The sequence below is a fragment of the Coturnix japonica genome, chromosome 1 (genome assembly GCF_001577835.2).
Source record: "Coturnix japonica isolate 7356 chromosome 1, Coturnix japonica 2.1, whole genome shotgun sequence".
NCBI lineage: Eukaryota > Metazoa > Chordata > Aves > Galliformes > Phasianidae > Coturnix > Coturnix japonica.
Window position 1 is genome coordinate 2,786,672 of NC_029516.1, and position 12,699 is coordinate 2,799,370.

The window sequence follows — 12,699 nt, forward strand, 5'->3', positions numbered from 1 at the left end:
CAGCAGAGAAAAACTACAGCTCCTTTCCATGACCACTTTGCAACAGCTTTCAGATCACCCCAGGAGCAATGCTAATTAATAGAAGGCTTAGAAAAGGGCAAGGAGGTGGCTATTCTCTCCTCATCTGTAACAACATCGAAGCAGGTCCTTACCACTTGACATAGGAAAACATGATTAAGTCATGTTATGATATCAGTGCTCTCTTCCAGAAGTCATCTTGAAGAAATCTGAAGGATTTCTGCCTTGTGACCACCACGAGGGGCTATAAAACTCAAACACTAACAAACTCAATTAATTTCACCTAATCCAAGTGGCCAAAATCAAACCTGAAGGGCTGTATTTCCTCTAGGAAATCACATTACTTCATAGGAGTAAGTTCACTTAAAGAACAACTTGGCGACCCACAAAATAATGCTGCAGGTTAACATAGTTTAGAAATAAATTACTGTAAGGTGAAGATTGTATAAACAAGTCACATTATGATAAAGGCAAATATAACGTGCTTTATGCTACAGAGTGAGCGACCTATGATACAGCCTACAAGCAGTACAGGGGAGGCTTGAAAAACTCTCCCATAGCTCTTCTATGCTTGAAATGTTGCAAAACATTTTCAGGTGGCTCTTTTCTTTTCTGGTTGTACCTCAGCATTTCTGTAATGGTCACATCTATCACTTTCCTGGAACACTATTGGTAACTTTGAAGATCTTTATGTAAATACATTCAACAAACTCTCCCTGCTCCCTAACTGCCTTTTCCTTTTTTATATATAGTTCCCTGTTCAGAATTATTAGTTTTTTTTTTTAAAATCAGGTAGTGCAATATTTACCAATGCTAAGAAAGAGGACACAGAACCAGGAAATACCCTATGCAAAGCCATGAGAAGCCCTCAGTGTGGATTAACATCTCTGGCCACAGGGTGCCTCTGCTGCTCAACAAATACCCAGAAGCTGAGCAAATAGTTTTTCTGCTGGTTAATCACCAGCTGGAATCCACAAGCTGCGCTCTATGAGCTGAAATCAATCGGCTCGGGATAAAGGGAGGCCAATATTTGATCATCCTGAAGTGCTCTCGTTAGCTGGGATTGTCCTTCCTACAGAAGCAATGTTTGCCTAATTCAGACAAGGAATTCATTTATTCTGTGCTACAGAAAGAGAGCTAGGCTGCCAGGCTTTGCATGTACCCTTGAGGACAGTGAGTTTTGACTGAGTTTCCGTAATACAAACCAGCTCAGCAGCAGCACTGTTCACACAGCCTTTAGCATTTCCAAACTTCCACCATCTACTCACATAGCTCCTCAATATAGTTTTGGGATCACGATTACACTGAGGCTGAAAACTACTGCGGGGTTGCAGTATTTTAGCTGGTTGTATGAGATGAGCCCAGTTCTACCTCAATGGAAACAGTACCTCAGTTATGAAGTCGCCCAGGTTAGCACCGCCAGTATCTCTATTCCTATGGCATAAGCTCTACTTTAACTAGTTCAAGTGACTGCAAACATAGCATAAATCATAAAACCTAGCAGTCACCTAAAAAAAACTTTCCATGTCACTGGAAAAAAAATAATAATAAAATAAAATACCATGTTTCAAAGAAACAATTTCATCAAATTTCATTTACTGCACTGCGTATTCTTCAACAGACACCTGATTTGCTGACCACTGAAGTATACAATTCCTAAGCAGTCTCAAGTTACAGGTTACTTAAAACTCCGCATCTATACAGTCCTCCCTGGAGACAAAGCAAAGCCCACAACCTCTAACACATTGTTCCTTTCTGGGTGATTAATCACTAGTATGGAGGTTTAAAATTTATTTCTAACATAGCAGAACTACGGAAGTTGCACAAAGAACATGATTAAAGAGGCAATACAATGCAATCAAAGCAAGCAGACAACTCAAGCTCTGGAAAAGACACTTCACTAACTCTTTTATTTCAAGAGTTCAAATCATCTTTGCACACACACACACACACAGGACTTCCATCAAGTTCAACAGGAGCCGTGTAGCCATAGTGAGTGCAGCAATGGTACCCTGCTGGCACGAACATTTCTGGACATAAAGCTTTGCAGTTGCATATATGTATTTACATCAGCCAGTTTTGTATTGAATTGCTTATTGACACTGAACGCAAAATCTGCTAATGCTTGGTATGAGTATCCTTCATTCCACTTTATAGTGCAGCACCAAGCCCTTACCTTATTTATAAAGAAGGCTTTCAGCAAAGAAGAATATATTTTCTATTCATATGCATCAGCTTGCTTTTTAAAGGAGTTTATGCTAAAAAGGCCTCCTTCACATTCAGAGCAAGGTCTAAAATGCGTTTTAAAGTAAAGAAACTGCACTACACAAACAGAAGACAAACTGTTTGGAGCAAACCTCTTTACATTTACACACTGACAAATGCACACAGAAGCATAGGTGTATGTAAACGAACACAATCTGCTTCGGAAATCCTACACCCAACCTGGAGTCAGGTTGCAGATGTTGGGTGAGTGAGTGGAAGACCCAGTTCTGCAGTCAGTGCGTTGTGAGGACCTGCAGAGTTTTTCATCAGGAGAGCATGGCACTGGAAACAGAGCGATCCCTGATAAGGAGCCTGGGCAGACAACCCCTGCACTCCTGTTTACTGACAGTTTCTCCAAGGCTCCCACGTGACCGTCAGGTCCATGTGGAAGGCTCCAGAGAACGGAAGATAGGCATTTAGGTTTAGACAGATATCAAATGCAATCAGACACTGCTGCCAGCCGGGTTCTCAGAAGAGAAGACAGACAATTTGTAACACATGCTCCCTTCACATGACACCCTGCGATTACAAGACTCAAGACACATATATTACTATTACCTCAACACACGCCAGTGTCTTGCTGCCAAGTTATTCAGCTGCTGAGGATGGACTTGTAGGACAAAGCAATATATCATGACTAGCTACGAATGAGCAAAGAACCACCGCCCCCTTTCCCATGAAACCCAAAATAAAACCCATCATATTTAATTCCAGACAGCCCACGAATCTCAATTTTCCTCTAGAGGGAAAAGCGTTCACTGCACGATGGGGTTTTATTTTATTCTCCTCCCCTCTCTTTTCTCCTTAGGTTTGCTAACTCAAAATTCAATGTCAGAAAAAATATATATATATTTAGTCAGAAGTACGTCAGTTACATTTTTATTAACCTACTCCAAGGGAAAAGCTTCAGGGATTCACCATACAAGTATAAAACCCCTTTCAAACACCTAGGGGTTACTATATAACTTCATCCCAGCAGTCAATCAATGCAGTAAAAAAAAAAACAAATTAAAATACTGAAAATGGATGCTTTTCCCCTCTTCCGTATGTCCAGTGATTGCTCTGTCACAGCGTGATGAGGTCTACCAAGTTGCCTTTAGGAGGGGTCATGTTGTCCGGAAAGAAGTTGACTAATGTGTCAAACAGCTGAGTTCTCTGCGCGTAAGTGTGATCAACATCTGAAAATCCTGGGGGAGGAAAAAAAAAAAGGGAAAGCGAGTCAGTGCTTACTACTTTAAATGCTCGGTTTAGCTGTGGAATACACCAGCTTTCCATTCTAAACAGAAGTTAACTACCTGCTGTGTTTTTGTCCCTGACTGAAGCCCAGCTAACATCTATAGCATCGTGCTAACAAGGCTGCCAGCTTCTCATCCCAATACTGTATGCATGTAAGCAAATCGAGTTCATGTCACCCTGAGCCAACACTGAAATCAAAACGCCATAAAAAGTGGTAGGCAAACAGCTGTCAAGTTTGCGGACAGTCCTGAAGAAACCAGGGAAGCAAAAGTCCTCAGGGGACTGCTCTGATGTCCCAGAAAATAAGATTCATGTAGCTATTTTTATTTGGTGCCTCATTTCTTCTGTCCTCGGGCCCTCCTCATTATCTCATGACTGCCTTAGCCAGAACTGGTGCTCACACTGCTCAGTTTTTCATGAGACAAGCTCTAGTGATGGTAGGAGTCCCGGAGTCAAGAGCTGCTCTTTAATTGCTGGGCTGCACTGCGGACCCAGCCTGCATCCTGGCACAGGGTCCCTGCAAAATCATTTTGTGAAGTGCCTCCTCCTGACAGGGGAGGGTTTAGTCTACCACCGCAGCACTGTTTATCCAAATCCTTATACTTAAAACCATCAACAGCAAGAACAATAGATCAGGCAAACAACGATTTCCTTTGCTTTGTACTACTCAAATCACTGGTATCTCGAAGGAATGCTTTTTAATTCACTTTTCAGTTAATCAAAGTCAAACATGTTAATCAAACCAAGGGGAGGGGTGGGGGGTTGGTTGTTGTTTTATCATAGCAGCATCACTTGATGCATGTGTCCTCCAATCTGTAAAGCCAATCTCTGAATACAGCACTGTATTGTAAAATGCAGTGGTGTTACTGTGGGAAAATCTAACTCATCTTTCAGAGCACTGAGAACTAGGAGAGGGGAAAAGCAAAAGCAAAACACTTCCCTGAAACTCGCATTTACTTCCCTTAAAAAAACCATATTTTAAAACAACAGCATCAACTAGGTAACACTCCCCAAAGTCAGCAAGGCTTCTTCATCCAGCAGGGCAGATAATGAAAGCTTTTTCCTTCCCTCTATTCCTTCCACTGGGAATTACATGGTTCGTCAAAACCAAAGCAATCCTCACTCCCAGCCAGAGCCCAGCAGCTGGCTGGCAACACAGTTACAAGAATGCAAATTACGCCAATAGTCTTCCTATAGCTTGCCCAGGATTAATATCTGAACTGTTTAAAGCACAGTTAACTGGATAGAATAGCGAAACAAATTATGGCTTTGGCTGAGGCCTCCTGTTTTCAGACCTACATGCCACTGCTTTCTTCACTCTTGACATCCTGCCCAAAATACTCATTTTGCAAAGAACAGAGTGAACCAAACTACTCCAGGAATTGCAGTTATCCCAGCAAACAGAGCCACAGCCATGCTGTGAGATTCCAAAGTGACGTGACGAGATCCTGACCAAAGCTTCTGTTTATCTGGGCAACAGTAACGCATCAGATGTAATAAGAGACACAAAATGATCCCCAGAGGCATGGATTTAAAAGCACTGGTGACAGATGTTTTAAATATGGGCTCAAGGCATTGGGCATTGGTCGTAATACTCTTTAAAATGCCTATGCATTTTCAAACTGAAAAAGGCTCGTGATACTCATAAAAGCATGATATTAAAAAGAAAATACACACAGAAGAAACGAACAGTAATGATCTTTAGGAGAGGGAACATTCTTCATGCGATTCCTCTGATACACAATACTCACCGAGAGTGGTGAAATCCGAGCCAGACTTAAATAAAGCTGAGGCAAGAAGCTGAAACTGCAAAACAGGAGGTGGAAGAAGAAAGAAAACAAAATGTTATTAAATGCACTGGCAAAAAAAATATCAACCCAACAACCAACAAACAGCGGCTTTAGAGTTGCTGGGTTTTCTCTGCATAATCCTTACAGCTACTGTTGCATGCACATGAGTAACAGCAGACAGTGCACTCACGTGAACAACACAGCTTGGCAGCACAAGTTAAATGTTTTCTTGTGGAGGTCTGAGTTAGACCAACCAGTATCGAAAGGGTAATTGGTACAGTACAGCGTGAACTGTTTTAACACACCCAAAAGCTCTACATTTTGATAACCTTTCTGAATTGCCAGAACAGTTTGTACCACAAGCTTGCTTGAGGCAAGGTCTTTTAAAGTTTAAAAAAGATTCCATGCTTGGGAATATCAGAATTAAAAGTGGATTAAGTATCACATTCATATACTCCCTTAATGTCCTCTCTGTATGTCTTTACACCATATGGCCCAAAGAAGGGAAAAATATGTAAAGGGAAGGAATGGGGAGAACACCAGAAATTAGATACTGATCAGTTTAGTTTAAATTTCAAGAAGGAAAAAAATAGAGGAACAATGTAGAAGGCGACAAGTAGCAGTCAATGCTGACTTAGCAATAGGTTGTATCACATCAATCTGATTTCTTCTAGAGTAGGGCAGCAGGCCACAGGGATGAGACATGAAACTCATTTTCTTTTTAATCTCGACTTTCATAGGACTTCATTTGCTTTTATATGATACTTAAGGTAAATTAGTGAGGAATCACTGAGCTTAAGCTAGCAGGGAATAACAAATAGGCCAAGTAACTTTACTGGAGGTAGCCATGAGTGGTTCAGTATCAAAACAGAACCATGAATTACAGAAGAGAAACAGGGTCTGGCCTGATAGCAGAGGACACGTTCATTCAGCTCACAGCTCTTGCACTACACTCATACTGCCAGCACGGCAGCAGACAGACTTCAGACTGCTTTTTTGTTTCATCCAGGCTATAGCGATGGCTGAAGATGCAATTCACTAGGGTCAAGTGCAAATCAACAAACCTAGCAATAACCAGTCGTACAAAACAGAACTGCAAAAATACATTTGCAAGCTGTAATAGATCATTGTCAGCCCATTGCAAAAATAACAAATGCAGAAGAAAACGAATGAAAAGGAGTCAGGTCTTCAAGTAAATCAAGTACTCCCACTGTTACCAAGGCTTGCAAATTCTCATCTACAATATAGCAACAAACTTTGAATGTCCAATATCAATTATCAGCATATTGGGAAAAAAATAGAAAAATCAAGTGGTTTAAAAACCAAGCTCTGTCAATACAGTTCCAAGAGTCAGGGTTGCACAGCCTCCACAGAAGAATGCCCAAGGATGAAAGAGCAATGAGTTGCAAATGTAAAATGCATCTACATAAAGGTAAACCCGCAACTAAGTGCAAGAACAAGAAAGCCTTCAGCAAAATTCAATCTGCCATCAAGAAAAAAAAGCAGTCTGAAGTAAGGATTGCAGCGTGTCAGGATAAACTTGCAGATCTTTGTGGAGGCTATCACAGGAAGAGATCAAGAGAGATATTTAAGAACTAGTTGGGAAGACAGAATTGACAGACTGCAGAACAGGAGGATGAGGTTGATTAAATACTCTCAGTGAGAGGTTTGATTGCACATAATCAGAAGGGACTGCATTGCTACATGTGTATTTCACTGCAAGCGAAACTTGTAAGACTTGCTTGGCCCTGCACCAGTAACATCCATACAGAGACACCAAGTCTAAATAGCTCCAACAGTTCCAATAAAACCACTGGCCAAATCCACAGCACAATCCAGGTAGTAACTCACTGAACTGAGAGCAAAAATCAGTTGAAAAGACCTTCCGCCAACTATTCTACTCTTTACGTACTTTGAGTGATGAATTTCTGCTGCTGTGAGTTCCTTTCTAGCCTCTGAGGAAAGGAGTATCCTTTCTCCTTCACTGATGCCACTGCTGCAGAGTTATCCTTGAGAGTTGTGTATACTTTTGCTTTAAAATGATATTTTATGTATCATTTCACACTTAAAAAGCACTTTATGATAGAAAAGTCAAGCAGGTGTATTATCAACATCAATTATGGAGAGCACTGAAGCTTTATGCTGGCACACCATATTTGCATTAAAATACCAGCTAACCATATAATGTTCTCCCAAATGGACACCCAGTTTTTTCCCCCAATGCATAAGATTGCTACTGCTAAGTGAAGACCCTGTCTCTTACACACCATTCATAGCATATATCCAATGCAACTACTTCTTCATATACTTCTGAGGAAAGCCCTCAGCATACTGCACATCCGACCTCCTGCATCCAGTACCAAAATGAAAGAGCCAATTAATGACCATCTAGGAAAAGTGATTTGCTTAATGTCACATAGCAGCTCCGTTACAGAGGCAGGACCAGATCTCAGTTATCCAGCAGAAGCATCCAACTGCTTTAATCATGCCACCACCCATTTACTTCCGACAATCCCTTCACCGCGCTGGCTTTATCTACTCCAAAATAAGCCTCCATGCAAAATACAACAGTTTACTTCATTACACAATTAAGCTCTCCCTCAGAGATCCAATCCTCCTTATAAACTAATGTAAGTGTTCCTTAGAGATAGGCATATAAGACATCTAATGGAAGGTTCCACAACTATTTTCAGGTAAGAGCCTAATTAGGCCTCATAACTAATATTAATTCCAGTATTTTCCAACTTCTTCGTGTTTCCAGTATTACCATTCTTTAATCAGTTTTACATGCTTCACCTAGGTTTCTACCTAATGCAAAACAACAGTTCCACTATGTGACAACCCACATAGGTTTTAGTATATCTGCTGCACAAAAGGAAGATCAGTATGTTTGGGATAACTGAGGGGATGTACAAGTCAGATGTAATTCCTCCTCCAGAAGGTCTGCAGCTGAGTACTCAGATTACGGTACAAAGAAGCTGACTCTGTTGGGATGGCGCCTCGTAGTGTAGGCACAAAGAAGGAACAAGAGGCCTACACTGCTTGAGGATGGAGCTGTCACAAGCTGAAGTCTGGGAGGGTTGAACACTTATTTCAAAGGCTCCTTGGCTCCAAAACCTCTGCTCCTGCAGCACTCAAAGCCTGAGGCTTTACAAAGAATCACAGCGGGACACGAAGAACAGAAGCATGCTTTTCTTAGCTCCTTCCAAGAACTATTTTTCCTATTTGGTCTTAAATTTTCCCAGAAATTTCACTCAAATGTAGACCTAAACAATACTTTTGGGCTCTGCTGGCTTTTATCTGGCAATTTCTTATTTTATTTTTTTAATGAAAATCTCTAAAGAATTGAAAGTATAAAGCAGTCTTGAACAGGGGTCTCCAGCCTCAGGCTACAAATTAGCCAGGCCTCAAACTGTGGCCTCCAGGTTCTTGTTTCTTTTTCCTACCATAGTCCAAGAAAAACAGATTTCAGCTTTTACTTGCACTTGGTACCTACGTTTGGGCAAGCTTAAGTTTCTTCTCCAAAGTTTCTTCTTCCAAGCTCGGAAAATCTCAGTCTCATGGTCAAAAATGGCCTTGTTCTACTTGGGCAGCACTGGTCATTTTTTTGTAGGCTCTTCATTTCCTCTACAGACTGCTAAGTAAAGCAGCAGTGATGTTTTGGGTTTGATCACTCCAGTGTTCAGCTGATCACACACAAGGCTAATTGTGTTTCCTTGATGATTTTATGCTTTAGTCACATCCGTTTTTTTCTTGATACATAACTAAAGTACTTGGAATTCATCCTGAATTCCTGTTTCTATCACCCTTATGTCTTTATAAGCTTAAATGAGGGGAAAAAGCTTCAATTAAGGGGGAAAAATATACCACTAAATGCACATCTAGTTGTATATGAAACAGAACATCTGTTCTGGCAGATTTTTCTTTCCAAAGTCAAGAACTCCCAGTGTCAGTCTTTTACACAACTTTCATCTCCTAATGAACTAGGATGCACAGATAGACTTCAATGTGCTCTGGGGATTTACTCTCCTTGAACACAGTGTCACAAAAAAGATTCACTGATCTGAAAATGCTGAAATGAAGAAGTTTAAGTGATTTCAAGCAGAAACACAGTTAAAGAGAACTAGACCTGCAATTGCAGGCAACAGCAGAAATATAGTTGGCATATAGCCTACGGCTATTAAAATAAGCACCTATGAGATGCCCACCTGCTAGCAGGCATCTACAGCTTCACTGTGTAATAACAGTAATAATAAAAAGGAAGTAAAACTATCATCCCATGAACGTTGCTAAAATTCACAACAAAGGAAGGAAAAACTGAGGTATGTTCCTAATGTCAATCATTCACGCTACTTTAAACAAAATTGGTTACTAATGCCAAAGTAAGTTTTGAGAACAGCCTGTTTATTTTCTTTGGCATTCAACTCAAAACAGCTGAAGAGACTTGCCTAACGAAGATTGAAAAAAATTACTTCTATTATAAAACAAGTAAGCTTTACCCTGAAGTGAAATCCTTCTTGTACTACCATACCAGTCTCTAAAATTGTAAAATAGTCAAGGATAAAACTCATTTTGCTCCTTTCCAAAATTAAAAGCAGTCCTACGGAGAGGGAGAACAACACAGAAAAGAGAAACTAATTCCTTTAAAATCTGCCATCCTTAGAAGCCTTACAGTGTTCACTGGTTGTAGTCCGCACAGAACAAACCAATCAGATACACAGCTCTCAATTTCTCAACTACAAATAAAGACAGAGTACGTAGGTGTCTGTGCTGAGATAAACAATCAAATTGCTGCTTGCCATTTGATATGGAATCCAAAAAGCCTGCGTCAGTCCTCTGGAAAGCACAAGAGCTATTTGAAGATGTAATGCCAGAGCAAAAAGCCAACTCAATGCGATAACCGGAAGGTAAATTGACGTCAACTGGAAATACACCCAGTTACTACCAGTGCAGTGGCTGGCTCTAAGCCTCTGACCCAGCAGATCTGTCCTAGCGTAAAAAGCTTTACAAATTAAAGCATTGTGACCAGGAAAATTTGCAAAACAAACAAACAAAAAACCTCCTGGAATTTGTTAAATAATTTTTAGACACCACAGGAATCGAAGCTCTCATTCTGCTGAATGGGATGCAATGATTTGGCAGACCTACACAGCAGCTATTGAATTTTTCTTGGATCAGGCATTAGGCCTGTGGAGAAAAGAAAGGGTTCAACACATATTCACTTATATGGCTTGTTCTATTTGAGCTTATATGCTTAGAAGAGGAGATTGCCGGAAGACCTCATTATGGCCTTCCAGTATTTAAAGAGAGATTTAAAGCAGGAAGGAAAACAACTCAGATGATGATAGGACAAGGGGGAATAGTTTTAAACTAAAGGAGGGATGGTTTAGATGAGATGTCAGAGGGAAGTTTTTCACTAAGAGAGCAGTGAGGTGCTGGAGCTTGTCCAGAGAGGTTATGGAGTCCCCTTTCCTGGATGTGTTTAAGGCCATGTTGGATGGGGGCTCTGTGCAATCTGGTCCAGTACTTCATCTAGTAGTTGGCATGCAGCAAAGAAGCTGGAACTTGATGATCTTTTAAGGTCCCTTCCAGCTCATTTTATTATTCTATGATCATTAGCGTGCAGAATACTAGCGTGCACTGTCAAACCTTTATTATTATTTAGGAGAAGCTGGCCAAACACACACACAGCTTTCACAGATTTCTAGAACACAGATATACCACAGACAGAAAGGGAAAGTAGAGAACACAGGACAGTTTCATGTCCTGCAGAGTGAGATGGCAGAGAACTTGAAAAGCAAGCAATGGAATTGTTATTTCATGTTATTGGTTATTACAGGTTCAAATAAGAAGGTAAAAGTGCTATCACATTTAAAATAGACATAATTGGCAAAGCCCCACAAACTACGGGAAATATCTCTTATAACTTATCTAATACTTCACACTATTTCTTTAATTCATTTTGTGAAGTGACACATACTGCAGTAAAGGAATCAAAAAAGGAAATGGGAACAAATTCCTAGAAGAAATCAAAGAACAAGTCTACTAGAGAATATTAAAAATGCAGAAGAAATAAGAGTTTTAAGGTTAGCAAGCAATGTATATATGCAATCTGCTTGCAGCAATGCGTATTATGTATAAGGAAACCTCTTTCTATCCCCAAGCTATTTGGATATTGACAAGCCAAAATGCAAAGTGAATAGGTGTTTTATTTCCCCCCCACCATACAACCAACCACAGACTCGTGACATTTCAGAGTTTACGTTTCAATTAAAGTTCCCAAAATACACACAAGTATGCTGGAAATAGAACAAAGGCTTAGTCTTCACTATTACAAGCAGAAATCCTATTTTATCTGGACACATAGTTGTAAAATGGCTGTTTCTAATGTAGTATGGTCTTCCGTGTGGAGAATATATGATACAGTGAAGTATCACGCTCTAGTTGAGCTTTTCAAACTGAATATAAACAAAATTTAAGAAACTTAATATCTGTGCTAGAATGTGAAAGCACAGTTCATATTTCTTTATAACTAGGACAAGGATTGTTCATTACCTCTTTTGTCTCCTCAGGGTCTGAGTGATCCACAGTTACATACAAATCATTCTGTAGGTACTTCAGTGCACTAAGCGGATCAGTCTGAGCTTTTTCTTCAAACCTGCAAAGAGGAGATAGAAATCTTAAGTGCAGCTACGTTCTTCAGGACTAAATACAGCTATTTCTACATAGAGCAGAGCCTACAAAACATTTCGACAAATACTTCCAAACAGTACAGCATTAATGGCAGCTCAACATCACATTTGCCAGGTTATGTGCTGTTAAGGCAGACTGAAACACAGAAGAAATGTGGGTTTTTTTGGAGGGGTGTAAAGGATATTTACATTCCCGACTGAACAGAAGCCTGACTAAAATGAAAGATGAAGAATGCTCCCCGCTTCTAACAGACACCACAAGAAGGAACAGCAGGAACAAAAGTCCTCAGATTCAATGGCAACAGGACCTTGACAATCCACCTTTGGAAAGAGCATATAAATGTAAAATCTGGCTATGCCTCACCACCATTATTTTCTCATTTTCTTTTAATAAGGGGAAGCATTAACTGCTGCAAATTCCTGAAGAAACACATACATCCAGAACAAGATTATGGGCTCAGCACTCTTGAGGAGGAGCTGCTTCCCTAGAGAACTGAATTGGGTAAATAAGTCTAAAAATGATGAGGTTTAAAATTATCTATTTTCCTCCTACCATCTATCTGCTGAGTGCAGTATTATACTCTGTTGCCTCCTAAATCACTAACGCCCAGTTATCAAGTCTTCCCATGAAAATAGCTCAGATAATTCTAGATTCCAACGACGAGAACCTTAAAAACTACGTTCCCAGTTACTTAACA

The 12,699-nt window shown here is 40.2% G+C and overlaps 1 protein-coding gene across 1 annotated transcript in view; it reads right to left on the reverse strand.

Annotated features, from left to right (window-relative positions):
* Positions 1–1,597: 1,597 nt before the first annotated feature.
* Positions 1,598–12,699, reverse strand: part of MKLN1 (muskelin 1) — a 95,129-nt gene continuing 84,027 nt past the window's right edge. Inside the window, exons 16-18 of the mRNA XM_015862503.2 lie at positions 11,865–11,967; positions 5,271–5,325; positions 1,598–3,470 (exon numbers count right to left, since the gene is read on the reverse strand). Of these exons, the coding sequence (XP_015717989.1) occupies positions 3,349–3,470; positions 5,271–5,325; positions 11,865–11,967 (280 nt within the window). The 3' untranslated portion in view covers positions 1,598–3,348. The remainder of the gene's footprint in view (positions 3,471–5,270; positions 5,326–11,864; positions 11,968–12,699) is intronic.